The sequence below is a fragment of the Crotalus tigris genome, unplaced genomic scaffold (genome assembly GCF_016545835.1).
Source record: "Crotalus tigris isolate CLP2741 ecotype Arizona unplaced genomic scaffold, ASM1654583v1 scf7180000017767.837487, whole genome shotgun sequence".
NCBI classification, from domain to species: domain Eukaryota; kingdom Metazoa; phylum Chordata; class Lepidosauria; order Squamata; family Viperidae; genus Crotalus; species Crotalus tigris.
In genome coordinates this window covers 523803-548036 of record NW_024096621.1, presented here as the reverse complement: position 1 = coordinate 548036, position 24234 = coordinate 523803, and the positions used below count along the sequence as shown (strand labels likewise).

The following is a 24234-nucleotide window of genomic DNA, read 5'->3' as shown; positions in this document are numbered from 1 at the left end:
TATCATGTCATTCATGTAGATATAGAATTGTCTTTTTATACGTAACTTTTATCATAGCACCCCTATGATTATATTTCCAAACACACTTGCTGCATAACACCTCTTATAAATGTCTCTACGTGGTTGTATATAAATGTGTATTTCCCAAACTCAAACAAAAAAAAAACTTTTTTTAGCCAATCAAAACACTCTGCCACAGTTTTGCATATTTAGCAATTAGAGGAAATTTTGATAATTTTTTCACCTCATTGACTCTTTCTGTTAGGTTTGCCATGCGTTTGCATGAGTAGGGGAAGGAAAGTGCAGCCTTCCAGTTATTGCTGAATGACCTCTAACAGCCCCAGCTATCACAGCAACAGGTGAAGGGTAGAGATTTCCTACCCTAATCATGCCTAAAGAATATAGAATTTTGTATAGCCAGTATTACAATATTAAAAACAGAAATGTCGTTCCTGATATCGATTAATGAAACAGGGCTTCCATTATGACTGAATGGTGCAGGGTTTTGAACTCAATACATTGTTTATTTCTTTTAAAAAATGTCTTTAAATAAATTTTACCATAATAATTATGTTTTAGGTCCTAATAATTGTATTAGTGTTTGAGGCCTTGGTGACTTTTGAATTAACAAATTTCACTTCAATTACTGTTATGCAAATGAGAGAGTGTTTAAACTGACCTGGAAATAATATGGTTGTTAGGATACTACGTAGAAATAAAGATCACCAATCTGAAATGGAAGTGCATTAATTTGTGTGTGTTAAATTTAAAGTGCCATGGTGAACCAGCTCTAAGCAGCAGCCATGTTTTACATGATATGTATAAAGTTTCAGGTGAGATCTCTGATTATGTTTTTATTTTTATTACTTATTTACTGAGTTTAGCTATGATGTACTAATTTTGTTATTAGTTGTTTTGAGAACCTTATAATTTTTCTAGGTACAGAATAGGTCCAGAGTTCCCCCTAACTTTTATTAGTACTGCTTTTGGCTTCCACAAAGCATCCATCCTCAAGGCATAGTGTCTTTTAGAGAATGCAGAGGCTTAGATGTAAGGCCTGTGGATGCTACACCTTTCTCCAAGATCATGCAGCTTCCCTCTGCTACTGCATCATAATTCTAACAAATTTAGTATAATTTTAAGGAGTTGCAAAATATCCTACATGAATAATTCCATATGCTCTGAAGCACTTTCTGGCTTTCAGACCTAAAGAGCTTTTGCTATTCTTCCTACTATGTATTTATTCAAATATTTATAATATAACCTATTCAACACATTTCAGAGCACAACACAAACCTCAATAAAAGAGGAAAGTTTGGCAGCCATTAACCCTTTTGAGAGGAAGCAAACTCTATTGGGTTTTGCCTGTTATTATACACACACACTCAAACATACACAGTACACATACATACAGGGATATATCAATATATTCATATCTATTTGGTAATTAAAATGCAGGACCATGAGGCCATGGCTATCCTTAGTGATCAATCCCTCAATATCTGAATAAGGCAGAGACAAAAAATCTTTCAGTGATCGTGGGTCTGAGAAGATTTCTTCTTCTCTTGAAATGTAAACCATCTGTGTCTTCTATGAATTTGTAAATTGTTCTCTAGTCTTAGACTATAAAGGTGATAAAGGTGAATAATGAAGAAGGATGAATTAATCTACCATTCTCCCAGTTTTCTCTTTGTATTGTTCATCATCACAAGTGTAATATATATTCTTTTACCATTTCTTCCTAATACATGAAATAGCCCTAAACTGGGATTTTAATTCATAACAGTTCCTGTCTAATGGGCAATATTAGCAATGCAGGCTAGTAGCCAAAAAAGATTAGTAGCGTGTATTTCAAAATAAATTGTCATGCTACAAAAAAGAGTATCAAGAAAAAAGAAAATATATGGCAAAATGGTACTTAAACAGTCTAGTGGACAAGTAAATGGAACTGTGTGCATTGGACAGCTTATAAATCAATTCATCATTTCTCTGGTAAAGTTGTACATCACTGCCATACTGCCCTACTAGAACATTTTATAATTATTGATTTGCCCACAGGTGGTGACAATGTTTACTGTCCCCCTTCTCTCCAAAATGGCAAATATTTGCATTGCGCTAGAATGTTCTATGTCCATATTCAAACAGTATTGTGTAGAAAGATGGTATCTTCATTCACAGATAATTCAGTCTTCCAGAGGTTGAGGAAACAAAGCTTGAAACAGAAAAGTCTTTGTCTCTGGAAAACAGAGGTGCTAGAGAAGCCTTGAAAGATGTGGATGGCATATCTTTCTTTCTGAGTTGCAAGTGCAAGAAGAGGAGTTGGGAGGGAGCAAAAAAAATGGAATGCTAGCAGCAAGAAGCTTGCCCAGAATGAAATATGTAGTTAGCAGCCACAGCTCATGTAAAGAAACTTTCCAGTTTAAATATAAGTGCTTGCTATCTTGGATATATGCCATAATTTATTGTACTTCCCTGGAGAGAACAAGAGGAATGGAGATCCAAGAACCTATCCCAGAACTGCCAAGGCCCTCATATGCAAAATTTCCTATCTTCAAATATTATAGAAGCATGTTCCTATAAACAAAATGGGAAAGAGACTTTCTCCTCATTGTTTTGCTTCAGCAGACAGATTAGTTCCTGTGAAGTGTTGATTGAGACAGCATTCATCTAATTTACTGTAGCTGACTCCTTTTCCTGGTTTTAACATGTTTATATAGTATTTCTTCAATTACAGAATAAAAAAATAACATTAGCAGGTTATTATTCCAGCCTGGATATATCTCTTGCTTTGTATATATTTATCAACTATCATTTTTTTTAAAAAAAAAATGACTATAACTATTATAAGAGAGAAGAACTTAGTACTAATCTGAAGATCTAATTAGAACGGAACAAAATAACAGAATTGGAAGGGACCTTGGAGGTCTTTAGTCCAACCCCCTGTTCAGGGTTTAGGTATAGGGTTTCTATACCATTTCAGACAAATGTTTATCCTGTATCTTCTTAAAAACTTCCAGTGTTGGAGCATTCTCATGTACAATTTGACAGATCGTTCAATTTAACTATTTTATATAAGATTTCAGTTATTCAATGTTTTCCCTAAAAATGACATAATCAAACGGAACCACCATCAGCCCATTCTGAGCTGCAAGAATTCTGTGTTCAATTTATAATATATCCATGCTACCCTCAACAATCAGATGTCTGTACGTATGTGTAGCATATTCTGCATGTTAAACAAAGGGGTAATAGTGGCATGTAGAGAGTTACAGTTCTGTGTTTTTCATTTAAAATTCCCAGTACATATAGCTTCAGCTTTGATCCTATCTGGACTAATTCTTTTGTCACTCTTAATAATTAATTCAACTTCTGGAGAAAAGATGCTAATTCAAGCATCAAAGTAGCACTTTCTTTTTGTTTAATCAGAGTTGCTGAGAAACATAGTTGAACTCCCATTGGACTCTCTTGGACTGTAGCTATTTTGGTCTTACTCTCCAAAACAGAAAAAACTAAGAAATATATAAGAAAAAAAATATAAGAATATGCACCAGACAGTATTGATGAAATGTGTCATTTATTTATTTTAATGAGACTGTTCCGTATTTCATTATAACACTTCTGATCATTTTTTGAATTGCTTGTAAAGACAAGTAATAACTATGTATCAACATCACAGCAACCAGGTTTCTTTCTAAAATTTATCTGAAAATTCATAAGCTTGGTTTATCCAAATGCCACTCTGTTTTTCAGTTTTCCAAATGAATTGTTTCCAAATACCCTTTCGAACAAAATGAGTAATTAAGCAATATATTTCCAAAACTTGTTTGGGTTATGTAATCTTCCTCCTTCTATAAAGCCCTTATACTTCTACACCGAGTCCATTCTAAGTCAGGATGGTGAACATCAGTATCTGTGGAAATTTCACGGGGTGGTTTGGAGAGAACGCAATGATTCTAAGGTTCTTTTATTTTTTTCTTTCATCAGCTAAAATGATGTAACTTTTTAATTATCAAGTGGTCTGGTAGTTACGTTGCATTGTAATAGGTGGGTTTCATATGATAGCTGAACTTTGTAGACGACCAGGCCAGGGATTAACTAAAGGCTCTTCATATTAAGCTAATATTTGTACATGCAAACCAGGCTACAACTTGGTTAGTGTTTCGACAGAAGCTTGGATCTGTTGTTTAGCCATTGTATTATTCCAAATGATCATATTATGCCAATGAAAGTCCTTCTTTACTTTTTTTCCCACTTGATTATTTAGTATTTTTGTGCTAGTCTCTTTTTCCTTACAGCCTTGAATGATAGACATTTGTTTGTTTTATGTAGCTCAATTTCTATCTAGGTCCTGTGTGCCCTGTTAGAGTGGCCTTCAGCAGATGTACGTTTGTCTATTACAGTAGAGTTTTGGGGAAACCACACTAATCAGTTGCAATTCTTGTTTTGAATTGGTACAACAATTATAAAAATAAGTAAATAAGAGCCTGCAAAAATAAAATCTGGGCAGGAAAGCATTCTAATATCCGAGACATATTTTAATTCTTATTTCATTGATGAATAGATTAAATAACCATGTATGGATGTAGATTTCAAGCAAGTGATATATACTTAGTCTAATTATCATCTGTTCTCTTAAAAATAATATTTGATGGCAGGTTTGGAGAATTTTTGATTCCACATTGTTATAATATATCACTGCATCTGAATTCTTTTGTAATTATATTTTAATGATAAGATGTTGCCCATAGCTGGGAGAATAAATAGTTTAATTTATTTTTGTTTTACTTTTTAAATCTATATTAGTATGCTTTGATATTTTAATTCACACTATCTTTATCACCTTAATATTTCACAAGAATAGAAGACTGGTATCTGTTATTACTGTATACGTTCTGGTTTATTTATTTCAAAACTAATGCTAAGTCAATTGTGATAGGCTAAAAAAAATGTAAGGACCCACAGCTTGTTTTCAATAACTGGCTAAGCAATGAGTTTGTAAATTATTCCACATCCCTTCATGGAAAGATGTATTTCTTTTAGCTAGTGTTTTTAAAAATAATTCTTGCTTTAAAGAGTTTACAAAACAGAAGTTGTCATGTGAACTTTTGGTTCCTTTTCCCATCAATTTGTTACTCTGGTTTTATCGTGAATATTAAGTGAAAATTTGTAAAGCTAAGAACAGCTTCTTTGATTGCAGTCTCAGTATAGTAGTGCCTCTTAGTATAACTACTTCTTGGAAAACAAATGTCTTTGCCTGCTTTCGATGGTCTTCTGTATATATGTATTCATATGCAGAAGATATTTCTATTTTATGCAATAAACTCCCTCCTCTATGACACTTTTGAATTAGAGCTTGTAACGAAAAACTTTGACTATGTCAAGATTCCACCTTAAAGTGGATTGCATCAATGATTGTAGATAAAATAGTTTTATAAAATCAAACTGGTGCCACTTCACTTGTTAGAACACTCAGACACACACAGAGACAATAAAGGACAATATTTGTAATTCAGGATTGAAATGAGGGGTCCTTGGTGCTCTCTGAGCTTGCTAGTGTAGCACTGAAGATGTTACCTTGTTTGGGTAATGAAATGTCTGCAAGAAAACAATCCAGCTCAGAGAGCACCAAGGACCCCTCACTCAGAGAAGATGTAAATGAGTATTCACCAAGTATCTGGCAGAAAATGGAAATCCTCTACTTTCTTATTTTCTTGAATCTTTGCTGTGCCCCACTGAACTCTAGGCTCTTGTTTTATTCAAATTGGGACTCTGAACAGCAACTTCGATCTACAGCAGATCCAGCCCTACCATTTGGTAGAGGGAAGTGACTCTCTCACACACCATATGCCGGGGAACACCATTCAAATTCCTAAGCACCATCTATTCCGTTTTGTTGCAAGGCAGTGATGTATGTCCTGCACAAGCCTGCCTAGTGGCCCCAGCCTGTTGTGTCAAGTGGAGAGAATAATGATATCCCATTGCCAATATTGAAATAAGATTCAGCTGCCAGTGATGAACAAAGGAATAGATTAGGGATGGCTCAGCATTCTTAGCTTTGGTAGTAATGGCCATCATTCCTTGGGGTTAAACACTGAAAATTATTTGTGTTTCAGGCCTCACTAAACATTGTTCTAATTATTATATGAAATACAAACCTACTTTCGTTTTGTAAGGTTCTAGCTTTAGGCAAGAAAAACCAAATGTATAGGTATAGTATAGGGGGTACCTTGCTCAATAGTAGTAACTGTGAGAGGGATCTCAGAGTCCTAGTGGACAATTATTTAAATATGAGCCAGCACTGTGCTGCAGCTGCCAAAAAAGCCAACACAGTGCTAGGCTGCATTAACAGAGGGATAGAATCAAGATCACGCAAAGTATTAATACCACTCTACAGTGCCTTGGTAAGGCCACACTTGGAATACTGCATCCAGTTTTGGTCACCACGATGTAAAAAAAATATTGAGATTCTAGAAAGAGTACAGAGAAGAGCAACAAAGATGATTAGGGGACTGGAGGTTAAAACATATAAAGAAAGGTTGATGGAATTGGGTATGTCTAGTTTAATGAAGAGAAGGACGAGGGGGGACATGATAGCAATGTTCCAATATCTCAGGGGTTGCTCTCTTTTTTAGAGAAATTTCTCTTTTTTTCCAAATCAGTTGTTTTGCTATAGAATATAAATAGCACATTGTACAAAACAAATAAAAATTTAGTGTAGTTTCTGCAATAGAAACTGGAAGCTGTTAATGCTCTAATGATTAAAGTAAATTAAACCATTCAAATAGCAAATTTTATGAGTGTTAAATAATTTCCAATATATGATGAACATAGTTGTTTATTTGTTGATGCCTAATTTGACATTGATAGGAAGTTGCAGAGTGCATTGAATGATTGTGTAATATTAAAAAAAAGTTTACATCTTTGAAATTCATATTAACGCCTGCACTGTATTATTCTTTTACTATTATTTATGAGTTCTAAAAAAAAGAGGACAAAGAGGGGAAAAAAAGGTAAATACAGCAAGTCCCCAGGTTAAGAATGAGTTCTGTTTTGTCTTTACGCCAAATTTGTATCTAAAACGAATCAGGATATTGAATCAAATACTTGTCTTACTATGAATCACTGAAAACAGCACAGATCGCACACAGCCCCTGGCTCAGAGTGGGGATTGCATGGTCATATGCAAGTGAGAAGGCATGCAAATGGGAGCTGGGTAGGGGGGAGCTTGGCAATGCAGCAGCAGAGCAGTAGGTGGTGCTGTGCTGCTCAGCCATAACCTGCCCACCTGGGGCTCTCCTTGCTGGCATGGAACCTTCCTTCCTTCCTTCCTTCCTTTCTTCCTTCCTTCCTTCCTTCCTTCCTTCCTTCCTTCCTTCCTTCCTTCCTTCCTTTCTTTCTGCCAGATCTTATTGCTGATTGGCTGCCTGCCATTTTAAGTACTGCAGACAGCCCGTTCATATCAACCAGAAGGCTTCCAGCTGCATCTTCAGAGGTTCCTTTATCTCGTATCCTAAAGGGGTGGAGAGGCTTTAAATACAAGTTTCTGAACCATTCCTTTATGATTTATGACTTAAAACTTTCTTTTTCAACTGCCAAACTACCTCAGATTTTTATCTTTCTTTATACAAGACCAAAACAGTTTGCACTTCTCTTTTCTCTGTCTCCATTGGTGTTCATGGAAGTGTTAACCATTGTGTAGTCCCATTTTTTAGAACTGAAACTGAGCTCAAATTGCTCAGGTTAGAACGTTTGGCTTAGAGGCAGAATCTGCCTTCTTGCAGATGGAAGTGTTTCTTTTATCCACTCACATTCACAAAGAAATGTTGTTCCACTGTAATCTTTTCCATCTTCTTCTATAGCCTCAGAAATCTCCAAAACAAAAAAGGAAATGGTGTATCTAGGAGCTCTGGAGGGGAATATTGGCAAAAATGTCATTGCGTTGCATTGCGCCTGATTCTTATTCAAGCAATGCTCTTTGTGGTAGAAGGATTACTTAAATCAAACAGATGTCAAAACAATTAACTCATTTTTGCTTCATGCTCCCCATTCTTTTTCTATCCTATATCTGCAGACAGCTTGAGAGAACTTGTAGTTGGATTGATGCCGTTCCAATTTGTTTTGTAACCAAACTTACAGAAGTAGCTGCGTTCAACCACATTCAGGTGTGATGCCAGACTGAGTGTCAGTCACAGTTAATTATTGACTAGTCCCTAGAATTCACTGAACTAAATTAAGAATATGCACTTAGCTTTATAATTGCTTTTACTTCAGAGAAACAATCATTATTAGTATTATAAATAATTATATTAGTATTACAAATGAAGATGAAGATGATGGGTTTTGATTGACATAGCTAAAGAGTTAACTAGACATGCTTTCTCTGGAATAAATTCCTGCTGTATGTAATTCACACCCAGAGAGTAGGGATGAAGGTCTGTTTAACTATTCACAGAGTAAGAGCTTCATTGTGATTTACTGTGCATATTTTTCTTCCCAACTCATGCAATAATTTCAACAAGATGCATACAATTGCTGTATATGGCACCCATAATTTCTGCCCAATAAATAAGAATATAACCAGAAAGCTTTTACATAGTTAGAAAAACACTAAAAATGTAAAAGATTTCTTTCATTAACACCCCTATTAACATAAATGTAAAATGAGTCTGGGCTGATAATCATAGGCAGTCTGTCTGACTCACTCCAGTGCTAATATCCTGTAAAAGCCTGTGTATGAAAGTAATTAATCAAAGTACAATGCCGTTCTGAGAGAGTATTTCTCCTGCTGTAAAACGGATTGATAAAATAACTTAAGACACAAGGTAGTCGTGGCAGTTAAGCCTTTTATAGTCCCTGTGCGGACCTGAAAATCATACCTTATTAGTATCTTTATCTTTCTTACTCAGTTTTTACTTACATTTAAATTTAATACTGTGTTGCTCTATATTTTTCTGAATATTTTATTTTGCTTGAACTGAGTAGAAGAAACAAAACCCTTATTACTTTTTTCTGTCTACAATCAATTGTAACTTAAAAGAAACAATATGAGATACAGAACTTTTACTGAGGCCTAATTTTTGCCCACAGAGGAAATGTTTACACCAAACATTTTTATGAAATATGAGCTATAGTTTTATATCCTGGAAAGTGTGGCCCGTGTGCTGTCAAATGGCTGCTTCAGTCCATATAATCATACTTATTAAGCCACATGCCCCAGCAAGTCTGTTTTTTTCTATATAGACTACAGATTATTCAATAATCTCTCAATTGAGCATATCCTATTTAATATATATCTCTTCTATTGAGAGGTTGTGGAAAGGTTGGGAGAAAGTCAGTTGAAAGATGTTCAAAAAACTCTGCCTCAATTAACACTGTTTAAATTCCTATGTTACAGCTTGCAAGCTTCTGTATTTACCCAGGCTATATTAACTAGCCCTTACTGAAATCCATCTTGTTCCTCCTTACTTGGTCTTACCAGTTGTGTACAGCTTGACACATGGCCACCTTACTTAGCCCTACAAAAGTCATTATGCATGCCGGTGTATGCTTTTTATGCAATGCTATTCTTATCATTAATGTTCCTGACCAGTTTCTAACACACTTGAATTTATCTAGTTTATCTAGTCCATTTCAGCCCAGCTTCAGGTCAGGCTTTGTGGAGATACATCAGGAGATAGAATTTTCCAGGACAGAAATGCTGAATTTATGAATAGTAGTGGTTCCTTGCACCACGTGTAATCAATGCATAAAGTTTCTGTTAAGCCATAGGAAGAGTAGAATAAAGAGGCATCAAAATTAAGAGGGTAAAAGAGAAAACTTGTCAGAGTTAGTTGAAGTTATAGTTGCTCTTAGCTATGACATGTGAAATATCAGGGAAGTTTCTGCCAAGTTCAGAGTTTCAGCTTTAGCTAAGGGAGAGAGAAACTGAGTTGGTCCCTTTACAGAGTGGTCAGTGCCCAAAGGGAGGAGGGATTCAATTTTGTTGGTTTTCTTGGGGATCTCATTGGCTGTCTACTTTTAAAAGTTTTACTATGGTCCCATTGTTCCTTGACTGGTTATTTTACATTGAGTGTGCTAAGACATTATAACTATGGTGTGTAATAGTGGTAACCTATCTACCTAGACTTTTTATATGCCCCTGCCAAGTAAAAACAGATAAGTGGTTGCAAGTGAAATAAAGGCACATTTGATACCCTCATTGATGCCCTTTCAGCTCTGTGCAAAAATAGTACTTTCTGCAGGCAATAGCCTTAGCACTTAGACTTATATACCGCTCCATAATGCTTTACAGATCTCTCTAAGCAGTTTACAGAGTCAGCATATTGCCCCCAACAATCTGAGTCCTCATTTTACTGACTTTGGAAGGATGGAAAGCTGAGTCAACCTTGAGCCAGTCAGGATCAAACTCCTGGCTGTGGGCAGCGTTAGCCTGCACCATTGCATTCTAACCACTGTGCCACCATGGCTCCTAGATGGAAGCACACTGAAAATGAATGTCTACAGTCAATTTTTAAGTTCTTATGTTCCCATTCCTACTATAAGCAACTTCTATTTATGCGTTAGACCTATTAATATTTAAGAAAGAAATCCTTTTGTTGACAACACTATCTCAAAATGCAGAAATGGGGAAGAAATTCTGATGAGACCACAGTTTTTTGAAATCATCTGGCATATATCATTGTGGCTTAAACCAGAAGTTAGAGGAACACAGCCAAATTTTGGACTACTTTTTCTCTTTTTGCTATTCTGTTTGTTTTTGATTTTGTCTTTCCTCACGATCGCCCTCCAAATTTGGGGCTGGGATGGGTGGGTTGGTCTGTGGAATTTGCAAACAATTTTTTGAGTGTTCCGAAACACAGATCATTTCTCCCGATGACAACCTCTTAGTATGAATTACATTGTTTTTCTCCTGTTACTGACCTTTAGAGTTAATGCTCTTTTCTCACAAAATACTTCAAATAACATTGTGTTCTCAGTTAGCTCCAGTGACATCTACTGATATGGAAGACCTAATTAACCAAAAGAATTCCCAGTTGCTGAATTTAGCCAGCAATCTGCTTAGGACTCTGTCCAGCAGATGTTTTCCCTACATTAGAAGTCTAGGGACTTTGCAGACCTCCCTGCTCCTTAATCCTCAAAGTAAATATCAACACATTTGAGATGTGGAAACGAGTTCTTCAGCACAGAAATGAAATGTTACCATGGTCACCGCTTTTCAGTCTTGTGTGTAAGAAATTCATCACGGGAGCAACAAAGTAGATTTGCAGAACAGCAAGTTCATTTTTAGCCTGCCTCAAAATGAAACAAAGAAAAGATTGTGTCAGTGGGCCAAGTAGCAATCAGCACTTAGGGTTGCCTGAGACAGCATCAGAGAAATATTGCTTCTCCTTTATCAGCTGTGATAAGAGAGATGATAAAATATAACAACAGATAGTTTTATGGTACATTTGATATTTAAATGATGGATACAGTTTTTTGAAATGGAAAATTAAAGTATTCAAGTTTGGTTCCCTGTATTTATTTAGTTTAGTTATTTATTTAAAAGATGTATATGGCTGCCTATCTTAAGCAACTCTGGGCAGCTTATAACCAGAAAGCCAATAAATAAAACAGTCATAAAAACAATAAACAAAAACCCTGTATTATAATTGTCCCCCTTGGGATGATCCACAGCAGGCTCAGCTACCTTCTTTTCATGGCGTCCACCCATACAATTCTAGCACTTCAGTAAAAAGCTAAGACTTAATGGCCTTCCAAAGGCTGGGAGAGTGGTGGGCTGTAGAATCACCAGCAGTGGGGTGTTCTACAAGGTGGGACAGCCATGGAAAAGGTATTTGTATTTTGTATTTGTATTTAATTTTATTTATATGCCGCCCAATCCCAAAGGACTCAGGGCGGCGTACAGAGATCAAAACAATCATAAAACAATAAAATAATACAGTCATACCGCGAGTCCAATCATATCCCGCCCCCCCCTGGGGACATCAGCCCCAGGCCTGCCGGAACAGGAGAGTTTTAACGGCTTTCTTAAAGGCCGGCAGGGTGGGAGTAGTTCGAACCTCGGGGGGAAGTTGATTCCACCAGGTCGGAGCCACCACAGAAAAGGCCCTTCCCCGAGGGCCCGCCAGCCGACATTGTCTGGCCGACGGGACCTGAAGGAGGCCCAATCTATGGGACCTCACCGGTCTCTGGGAACTGTGCGGCAGAATGCGGTCCTGTAAGTAACCTGGCCCTATGCCATGAAGGGCTTTAAAGGTGATAACCAACACCTTGAATTGCGTCCGGAGACCCACAGGAAGCCAGTGCAGCTCATGGAGGATAGGTGACACGTGGGCATACCTTGGCGCGCCCACAATCGCTCTCGCGGCTGCGTTCTGAACCAACTGCAGCCTCCGAACGCCCTTCAAGGGTAGCCCCATGTAGAGCGCGTTACAGTAATCCAGTCTTGAGGTGACAAGGGCATGAGTGACTGTGAGTAAAGCCTCCCAGTCCAAATAAGGCCACAACTGGTGCACTAGGCGAACCTGTGCAAAGGTCCCCCTGGCCACAGCTGATAGATGTTGTTCCAAATTTAGCTGTGAGTCCAGGAGGATACCCAAGTTGCGTGCCTTCACTGGGGGAGGTAAATTTGCCCCCCCCCCAGGACTAATGATGGACCATCCAGTTGGCCTTTGGGAGGCAAGACCCAGAGCCACTCGGTCTTGTCAGGGTTGAGTCTAAGCCTGTTCACCCCCATCCAGACCCTCACATCTTCCAGGCACCGGCACATCACGTCGACTGCTTCACTGAAAGGACACTTCCAAGATCCTGCTAGATGCCAAAATTTCAGGAAGGGGACCTGGAACCTTGTCAGATCTAGTAGGACAGGGAGATATTCTTAGGGAAAAGTGGTCCCACAAATAACCACATCCCTTGAATTGCACCCACCTTGAATTGCACCTGGAAGAAAACTGGAAGCCAGAACAGCTTGTATAACAAAAGTGTAACATGGGTGACTCTATGGTCACCCAATACTGTATGTACTGTTATGTTCTGGGTCATTTGTAACTTCTCAGTGTCTTCAAGGACAAGCTATGTAACGCACATAGTAATACTCCAGCAGCAGGTGACTAAGGCATGAGTGACTATGAGCAAGGCCTCTTTGTCCAGGAAAGGATGCAACGAGCCACAGACAAATTTGTGCAAAGATATCTCTCCCGCAGCCACCAACCTGCTCATTAAGCAGGAGCCGTGAGTCCATAAGGACCCCCAATTTGCACACCAGCTCAGTCAGGAGAACTGCAACCCCATTCAGAATCAGAGATAACAAATCATCAGACCCTGGGGAGGGGGGGCAAAAACCCAAAGCTGCTCCATCTTGCCAAGCACCTTATTTGAGATGGTTTGTGTAAGATGGCAACAATTGATGTTCTTGCAACCAGATGTGAAATTTAAAAACTTGTATTAAAGGTAAAATCAGGAGAGGGGAATTCATCGCGACTGCACAAATTGTTCTTGGCTGCAGTATTTTAGATTTTTCCCGTTGGGATGACTCACCTATTTTTGCTCTTTTGATAGGGAATTGCAGAAAAGAGAATTCTTTCCTACTTTTGTATGCACAGCTAATACACCTAGTGCATTTGGATATTGCCATTCCATTGCAAGCTGCATACTAATGGATTATAGCTGTAACTGCTTTCATAGCTTATTGCAAACTTCAGCTGATGCTCCCATAATATTATGCAGAGTGGCCAAAGGCCAGAATGTTCTTAATTTTATTTTCTGTCTCCTTTTCATATAGTTTGAGGAAACCATTTTGAAAGGCTTAATATATTAAATACCCAGTGGTTTATTCATCACAGGAGGCTTTTCTCTCCTAATTGAGCTATCAGTCTAACATTATCACTATTTATCAGGAAGCATCTACTGTATATTTCTGGATAGTATGAGAACGTTGGTTTTTAAAAATAACTGCAACAAGTTACTTAGTAAATGTGACTTGGTACTATTTTATTTATTTATTTATTTATTGTTTCAAATAGTTTTTTGGAACTCATGTAAAGTGCCCCTGTTTAGCATTTTTTGAATAAGTGCAATTTTTCATTTGATAGCTGGGATTTTTCTTAAGATATAAAGTGGCAGGAACTATTAGTTCCACTGTACTCTTTCAAAGACAAGCCTTTTAGGAATCTTCTGTTACTATATCATCTTATATCTCTTGTACATCAAAGGCTGCTAACATCTCCATTCCTTTCTTATAATTGCAAATGCTGGAAATATCTGAATCTAACGGAAATATCTGAATCTAATAGCAGCCCAGATCTAACAAACTAAATTGCAGAGTAAAACCAAGGCCTCGAGATGTGGGAGGCTTCACCTCACATATGAAGGAGCCAAGCAAGAACACAGGGTTGTGGTGGGGGAAAATCGGAGGAGAGAGCGCTGAGTGCTTGAACTCATGGAAGCTGTTGATGTTTTTTTCTTGCCTAGTGAGTCTTGTTGCACCTTAAAGATGAGCATGTCCCCTGAGGACTCTATCATGTTTGCTGCCATAGTTTTTGACACCTGAATGTTTGGAAACCAGATAACTTACAGATAATCAGCTTTGATATAAAAACCAGCAGGGAGAACTTTCTAAAAATTTTGTAAAAGGCAAAAAAAAAAAGATTGTTTTTTTAAAAAATATAATAATCGAGCCAAGGTTACAAAAAGGCAGTATATTTGGTATGGCAGGTGTACTGTGCAACTTCACACAGTTTTGGCATAAAGCCAAGAATAGCAAAGAGAGCTATTTTCATCTGGATTTAGTTACAGTCCATTAGTATATAATCTTACTTCAGTTTATCCAGATTTTGACAATAATAATACATCACTATCTAATAGCACTCTTCTTGTTGCAGTATCTACTTGTTATAATTGCCAGGTGTTACAATGAAGTTTGGGGGAATATATATGTGTGTGTGTGTGTGTGTGTGTGTGTGTAATTTTTTATTTGTAAAAAAAGGCAGCATCACGGTCTAAAGAGGGAAGAGAAGCAACTTCAATTTCTTTCTATTTTGATCCGTGTTCGGTATTGTTCCTATAACCATAGAAAGACTGGAGAAGTATTACTTGGTAAAAACTTTAGCACAGGCAAAATCAAATCTTAAACTTCTGGTCTGCTTAAATAAAACTAGGAAGGGGAAGGGGAGCAGGAATAATAAAACATGGTGTGGTTAGAACGCAGCATCTCTGAAAGCAATGTGTTATCCATTTAATATGTATGTATTAGACAAGAAAGCTCTCTTCTGGGCTGCTATTAGATTCAGATCTTTCCAGAATTAGCTTGAGGGCTATTTTACACTATCTGGTTAAGCTTGTAAAGTTATTATGTGATAGAATAATTGATAGTCTCAAATACTCAAATCTTTTTGATGATATTTCTGCCTGCTAAAAATTCAAGGAAGTGGAGATTTCTCTACAGAACAGTGTTTAGTCCTCCTATCTGAATTCACTAGAGAGAAAGAAGTATTTTTTTTATTCAGTGAAACTTTTGCTGATGCTTATCCCTAGGCAGGTGCTTGCCTTCCACTAAAACATTCTGTTTATTTTGAGTTGTTGATTATTTCCTACTCTTTTCCCTTCGTTCCTTTTGGCCCATAAGCAATGTGCTCCGTGATGGGTATGGAAAAAGGAACACCACTTTTTGCCTGAGCAAAATCAGTCATGAATTCCCAAACAGAATTACATGTTTTGAGACCATATAATTTCTTCTTCCTACCTGCTGGTAAACAGAGTAGCAATTGTTTTATAATATGTAACAGAACCTACACATCTTTTTTTTAAAAAAAAACTAGCAATAAAAATATTACAGTATACAATAAGAAAAAAAACCAGACTCTCTGGTATATACACTTTTAGTTCCTTCAAGTCTTTCTTGACTACTGGCAACTGCCTAATCTAGACCCTGCAGTTTTCATGGCAAGAGTTTCAGAAATGGTTTGCCCTTGTTGTCTTCCTAGGGTTAGGAGAGAGTGACTGGTTCAAGGTGACCAGCTGGTTTTGTTCCCAAAGCACAAAGTCAAAACTAGAATTCATGTTCTCCCAGTTTCTAGCATGGTGCCTTAACTACTACACCAAACTGATTCTCAACAATGATGTTACTTTCCTTCTTCTTGAGCCATTTAAATATTTTTCCTTTGAACTGATCATTCACTTTTGCAATGTACCCACATTCATTCAGCACCTATTCATTGTTGATTGTATTACTTCTTTTTTTTACTGTAGATAATTCATACATGCCCCATTCAACTTTTATATTTTTACCAAAAAATAGCAAAGATGAGCAAAAATACTAGAAAGAACTCAGAAAGAGAAAAACTACAGATAATGGCAGTAGTATTATCATAAATTGGTGCTTTGTCTACTCTGTGACAATCAGTATGTGAAGGGATATCCATATCCATAACCCCTGCTATTTTGCGTAAGCACCTAGTGCACACACTTATGCAAATGCTGAATTTACACAGAACAAGATATTTTTAATTGGCAATTAATATGTGGAGTCTTCAAGAAGTATTGTGTGGTTTCCTTTTAGAGACTTGCTTTGTACTTCTGGAGACTCATTATTGGAATTCAGTAGTATTGCGAGCTATATAATAATGAAATTAAAGTCAGGAATTCAATTTTGCTCACTGAAAAAAATGCCAACATTTTTGGAAAACATAATTCATCCAACATGGTACAGGAGAGATGCTTAATGAATAAAACAGTATTTTCTAGAGACACCCAAAATAACTGAAGAATGTCCTGAATATTTTATTTATATAGAGATACATACATACACACACACACATATTCAAGATATTCATAAATATAATTTATACATACACATTCATACCGCTATGTGTGCGCATATATGAAACGTACCTATTGAATGCCTTTTATAAAGGTCTACTAGCACCAGGTAGCATTTGAATGAAAAGAGATAATGGTTAACATTGCTAATTTTACAAAAACTAGAAAGAATAATATATTTATTAATAATACAACATTAGAAATAAATGGTGAATTGATTAAGAAAAGGGTATACATGCGTTCAAATTACGCAGGCAATGATGAGTAAAAATTTGGGCTTAAGAAATAACTCCAGACTGTAACTGCTCGATGTCAGGGTAGCCCCATTCTCCTGAGGATTCTATGTAGTAATTTTAAACTCCTTCCAGATTGTCTGAGGAGGGATCTTCTCCGTCTTTACAAAGGTGCACCAATGGCCCAGTAAGGCCCTCAAAACAATCACATTAAATTGTTGGAGACAGAACTGGCTTGGCCTTTCAAGGCTCTCCTCCACATAATTTAATAAAAGAAATTAAGAAAATCTCCCCATTAAATGGTTGTTGTTTTCTTTGAAGCTGAGTTTACTTCATATGTTTTCATCACCTTGTTTTATGCTTGGAAATAACTGACTTTGGGCTAAAGTATTTAGGGATTTCACTCTCTTTGCTCATGTTTTTAAAGTATCTTTGATAGTAGGTTGGCCAGGGTTTTTCATCTTTTGGGAAATTGGCAGAACTAGGGTTTCCGATATTTTCTATCACATAATTGCTCCCTTTCTTGGACTGTCCCTAGAGATTTTCCTACATACCATGTCCCAAAGGTGCTTTTTCCTGAGGCAACTGGACTTTTTTTTTCTTCTTTGAAGACGTTTTGTTTCTCATCCAAGAAGTTTCTTCAGCTCTGATTGGATGGTGGGGTATGGAAGGATTTATACTCCTTGCAGACAGCTGTTCATTTGCATTCTTTTAGAGAGTTGTTGATGCCACCTGAAAGTTTATCTGTGTCGTCAGGGTCACCTGAGTAGTGCAAATGGGTGTGGAGCCTTCTTGGAACTGTTGAAAGAACTGTGTTGTAGACTGGAAATAAATGATGTCGTATGCCTCCTCCTCTGTTGAAAGAGGCTGTTCAATTTTGACATAGTTGGCCTATTTGATTCCTTTTTCAAACCATTAATCCTCTCTGTTCAAAATGTGGACTTTGGTGTCTTTGAAAGAGTGGCATTTGTCTTTTAAATGCAGATGGACTGCTGAATCTTTTCCTGATGGGTTTGTTCTCTTGTGTTGTGCCATACATTTATGAAATGGTTGTTTTGTTTCCCCAATGTACAGATCTCAACATGGGTCACTGCATTGTACTGCACATATCATATTGCTCAGTTTGTGTCTGGGTGTTTTACCCTTGGGATGGACAAGCTTCTGCCTTAGTGTATTCTTGGGTTTGAAGTGTGCCTTATGTTGTGTTGGCTGAAGGTTCCCCACCATCCAGTCAAAGCTGAAGAAGCTTCTTGGATGAGAAGCGACAGGTCTTCAAAGAGAAAAAAGAAAGTCCAGTTGCTTCATGTAAAAGCACCTTTGGGACAATCATGACCTAGATGACTGAGAATCTACATAGATACTCCAACATGCCTTATTTATTTTATTTTATTTATTAAATTGATTTGCTGCCCATCTCCTTCCGAAGTGACTATGTTTTACAACACTGAAAGCATTAAAATCATAAAAGATAAGTATTTCTAAAACAATAAAAATGGAAATTATAATGAAAAAATTATGGAAAAGTTATACTCTATAAAACTTAAGTTCCTTGAGTCAGCTTTATTGAAGCTGAAGCAAACCATAATGTATTGTGTTTACTTAAATCAGACTGTTTAAATCTTAAGACTTTCATAATATTTCTGGTTTATTTTAATACGAAATCTCATTTTTAAATCAGATTTGGCAAGAAAAAAGAGGATAAAGGTGTAAAAAGTGATCAGAAGGGAAACTCCAAGCAAAGTACACTCAAAGAAGTTGACCTAGAAAAGATGAAGGAGGAACGGGAAAGGTGAGTGCTTGCGTGTTTGTCTACGTGTGGGTATGTTCTTCTTCTTATTCGCTGGTCTTCAATGGAAAGGAAAGCTAAGCACTGGCCAGCAAAGGCTATGATAGGTACTCAAGAATGTCTATGATTCTTAATGGGAAGATTGTTACAAAACAGCATCTGTGTGTAAAAGTTGTCAGCGTGTTTTGGGTAAATTGAGTTTAAAATCTACATGAGGATTGCTTTCACTTTTAAAAATTGAATATAGAAGAAATTGTTTACTTAAGACTATATGGGAAAAGTCATGTAGAAAAAGTCACAAATACCAGGTTATAATGTAAGTTGCACACAGAATCATACACTGAAAAACTGTACATCCAAAAAACAATAAGTAATGATTGCCTATTCTGTGTCAATAAATATGTGAAATAATTAAATAATATGCAGGCCACATTTCCAATGATCTCTTGTCTATCATGCCTAGCTTGTGCCCTGCACTTGGTTTAGTTGGAAACACAAAAAAGCCTGACATCACTTGCTAAATTCAGCACTTGGTTTTTTATTATTATTTATAAAATGTTTATAAAAATATACATAATGTTACACAAATGACAAAATTAGCTTTAAAGTTTATCCAACTGTGCCAATAATTGGTGGTCGGTCTATATGCTTAGCCAGCATTTGCATTGATGACACTGAAATCTATCGCTGGCAATTGTAAGGTACATGTCTTTCATTTTTATGGAAGCTCATGTTCATTGTTGGGATCCTGGCAAACTACAGAGCATGCATCCCATCTGTTAAAGGGCCATTGCCATTTGTTAAAATGTTGGCAGACTTCTGGGAATGATCCCGTCTGTTTCTAGGTTAATGTTCCAATTGGACAGACGTGGAGTAATTATTGTTAATATTTCTTGTAGTGGTAAATTCTCTTTCAAAATAGAATATATTCCCCGGAGTGACAGTTAATTGGTAAGAACCTATTAAAAACACTTGGTTCCATGCCTTTATAATTCTGGTTTATCTTGTCTAATAATTATTCACCTTTTGACCTGGAATCATTTGAGACAGAAATGAGGAACAGCAGGTGTGCTTAGAAACTGATGAACCTATATGATATTTTTAACTCACATATTTGCTTTTTATTCTACAATTAAACAAGAAAAGAAATACCATTTTCCCCTGGATAGTTTTCTATCATTTATTTCTCCTTTACAAAAAAAAAAGAATAACATGAATCCCAAAGGAGGGCTTAATTTATGCCATATAGACAAGGAGGTCATTCCTATTTTCTCTGTCAATTTTATATAACATATCAATGTGTCATCTTTCTGAACACAGTGTTGGTCAATGTTGCCTAGAAGAAGGCTTTTGTTTTACCAAGCTTGTCACACAAATAAGTTCCAGTGCATGACAACCTTTGGCTGCAGCTGCTAATATAAATATAGTTCCACTCTTTTACTAATAGTTTATTATTGAGTGAGACAACTTCTCAGGAAATACAACAGAAATGCAGACCTTATCAGTCATGATTACACCAGTAGAGTGTCTAGTGTCCCATGCAGATGATTCTTAAAGCCCTCCTACTTCATGCACACCAGAAATTAATTCCAATGGTTTACCTCAGGGATATGATGCTTGGTGCCTCCAGATGTTTTGAACTACTTTCACAACACCTTATTTTGACCATGCTGGCTAAAAGTAGAAATATCTGAAGGGTACACAGTTGCCTTTTCCTTGATTATAATGGCAATATTAGAGTGTCTGCTTACATGGTACTTTTGTGTTTAAAATGCATGTTTAGTCTGTATGGGGGAGGAATGAGTTATCACTACAAAAATGTCATCCACATTGATTCTTCTTATTCTTAAAGTACTGTAAATTGTTGTATATATGTATCCACATTGCAGTATGTGCATGCACATACTTTTGGTTCAGTTACTGCTTTTCTAAATAAACTTCTAGAAGGCTTTTTTCAATTTTTCTAATGCAAACATTCAAGTAATATTTCCCAACTATATATCATGTCTCCACTGGCATGTGATTAAAAACTGTGTCTAACATATAGCCTCCCTTGTAAGTCATGCCAGAGATGACATGGGTTAGCTCCATGGTGGCCATGAATGGCAGATTGAAGTCCCCCAGAACCATAAGTCTGGAGAACAAACAAAGACCATAAGCATGGAGAACATCACTACTAACCTGACCAGATTTTAGCAGCTCTGGCAGTTGGTCGGTGTGCAGCAGTTTCCCATCCCTTGGTGTTCAGCTCTTAATTGCTTGCTCCAGAATGGCTACAAGACTCTAAAGACATTCAAGTTGTGGAACACATATCTTTAGCATGCTTGAGGTAATTCATTTGCACTAACATGATGCTTCAGTTACCAAACTATGAATATCCATGTGGGAGGTAGTTCAAGAGCTTAGTGTAATGAATGATACTGGCAAAAAAGAAATAATGTATTGCCAAGGTCTTGAAAACATAGCAACTGATTTTATGAACAATGAAAACTAAATCTAGCTTTCCTATGACATACTAGTGTGAAAAATGCACACCCAAGATACTATCTAAGTTATCAAGTGAGTGAAACTTTAATACTGTTGCTATTCTGTTAACATAATGAGGGTTTACCCAGAGAGTAAGGCTGAATTTTATAACTCTGCCCCAAGATTCACTAATCCTATAATGTATAAAGTAGTCCAGGCCTGAGATTTTAATGGCAATCACCACCATGCAGTGAGCTTGTGCTATAAATCTTGCTGCCAGTGACTTCACAAACTTCATACTTTATCTTACCTTCTGAACAGACTTAGAAATGATTTACAAGAATGAAGGCTCTGCTCACTTAGTTGCACATTCCTCATTAGGGGAGATATTAATTTATTGTAAATCTTAACAATTGCAGTGTCTAGAAATAGCAGAAAAATGATATTGTGAACCTGAGCCACTCATCTGGATTTTATAGATTTTTAACTGCTTTCCTAATTACTGATATTGGTAAAAGTTTGTTAGCTACCTACTATGAATTTTCCATATCTGCTAACATAATAGTTTGGTGGTGTTCCTATGTTTATACAGTGAAAGGTAGAAAAAGATTTTTCAATCAGAATGGAGCTGAAAGGGACTTTGGAGGTGTTCTAGTCCAGCCCCCTGCTCAAGCAAGAGATCCTATAATAGTTATGAAAAAAGATCCTTATCCAAAGAGCAGTGAGTTTCCACTGGCAGACAGCAACCAGGAAGAGGTATGAGTCATAGAGTAGCAGGAAATAGATTCTGCCAATCAGACCCCACCAGTCAGGTGATGGTTCTTTTGACTTACAATCAAAATTAAAGAATAGGGATTACCTTATCCAACCCTTCATAATAACAAAGGGTTTACTCCAACTTTTAAATCAGTCCTAGGCTGCTTTAACAAAGATATAGAATCAAGATCACATGGAGTGTTAATACTACTTTATAATGCCTTGGTAAGACCACACTTGGAATATTGCCCCCAGTTTTGGTCACCACAATATAAAAGTGGTGTTAAGACTCTAGAAAGAGTTCAGAGAAGAGCAACAAGGATGATTAGGGGACTGGAGGCTAAAACATACAAAGAATGATTGCAGGAATTGGGTATGGTATGTCTAGTTTACTGAAAAGAAGGACAAGGGTTGATATGATAGCAGTATTCCAATATCTCAAGGACTGCCACAAAGAAGAGGGGAGTCAACCTATTAGCACAGTGGTTCTCAACCTTTTTAATGCCGCGACCCCCAACCGGTCGTAAGTCGAGGACTACTCAACCGGTCGTAAGTGGAGGACTACTCAGCTGATGCAGCACCATTTGCAGAATGGGACTTTTGGCGGGCTCAGCAGGGCAGAGACAGCCTGGACAATTCCTATTGGCTTTTGAAAGCCAATAGAATTAGACTCTATTCAAGAGAGTCTATTTTATTGGCTTTCAAAAGCCAATAGAATAAAAGGGAGTAGCACAGCTAAGGAAAAGGGCAAAAAAAAATGGCGGACTGCATTGTTTGGCAACCCCTGTGAAATGGTCGTTCGACCCCAAATGGGGTCCCGACCCACAGGTTGAGAACCACTGTATTAGCACCAGAAGGCAGGACAAGAAGCAACGGGTGGAAACTAAGCAAGGAGAGAAGCAACCTACAACTAAGGAGAAATTTCCTGACAGTTAGAACAATTAACCAGTGGAACAACCTGCCTCCAGAAGCTGTGAATGCTCCGACACTGGGAATTTTTAAGAAGAGACTGGATAGCCATTTGTCTGAAATATGATAGGGTTTCCTGCTTGGGCAGGGGGTTGGACTAGAAGACCTCCAAGGTCCCTTCCAACTCTGTTATTCTGTCTTTTTTCTTTTCTCCACACAATATATCTGAGGAGAGGGACTACCTTTTCTTTCTGATTGGACAGCCTCTGTCGCTGTTTTGCCTGGCAAGAAAAGTGCCTCTTGGGGAAGTGCTCTTTCATTCCAGCCACAGAAGTTCTTTCTCCTCTGAAGCACAGTCAGGAAGGTTGTGCTGGGACTCAATTTGGATTCAAGTTCCGAAAGAGTTCTATGATAAACGGCTCCAGAAGATTGTTTCTCACAAAGTCTCGAACTCCTTGAGTGTGTCAATAAAATTATAATGAAGGAAACATCTTTTCATGGAATGGCTAACAAACTAAGCAATGCCTTCAGACCTTTCCATGGGATGTTCTTAATATTTAGTAGCCACTTTTTAATCCAGTCAACAAATATCAATAGCTGCAAATATTACTGTGGAATAAATGTGTCCCAGAATAAGACTAGCCTTGCTAAATTTGTTGTCCTTTTGTTCATCATATGTATGTGAGTACTTTTCAGCATCTGTATGTAAATTCTTACATGTTCTTTAGATATGGACATTTCCATTGGTATAGTGTTGCACTCCAAGTAGTCATTTTGCGTATACAACTTATATATGCATGTTTAGTACATTAGTTGTTGCTCTGACTAGAATTCAGTTTGTCTCCACTCTCCCTTGAGTGCTATCAACCTCATCCCTAACTTCAATAGCTGTTGTGGGGATGCTTATAAAGAGAAAGTTATCTCCATTGTGGTTTACCTATTTGGTGCTACTGATGTCTTGTTATTCCATTCTCGATCTCAGTATAGTCTAGAAATGTATGTGAGAAAGTGTGTGTCTCCCTGGATAGATTATTTGTTTATTACATTTATGTGCCACTACAGTCAAGTCCAATTTGCGGAGGTTTACAAGCTATATTAAAACTGATTTAAATATTCACAGTAAGCTTATTACAAACATACAATCAATAAACCATGGCATAATCAGACATAATAGAATAACACATAGATAATCACATTGAATCGTTACATTGTAGTGATGGCTCATTCTAGAATGTAAATGATTTATCAAGAGCTTGGTTTTTAAATTTT

General features: G+C 37.1%; 1 protein-coding gene across 4 annotated transcripts in view; it reads left to right on the top strand.

The window, feature by feature from the left end:
• The window catches only part of PARD3B (par-3 family cell polarity regulator beta), a 461004-nt gene that overhangs the window by 268172 nt on the left and 168598 nt on the right, over nt 1–24234 (top strand). For all 4 annotated transcript variants that reach the window (XM_039341567.1, XM_039341566.1, XM_039341568.1 and 1 more), the window contains exon 17: nt 18727–18837. In XM_039341567.1, the coding sequence (XP_039197501.1) occupies nt 18727–18837 (111 nt within the window). The remainder of the gene's footprint in view (nt 1–18726; nt 18838–24234) is intronic.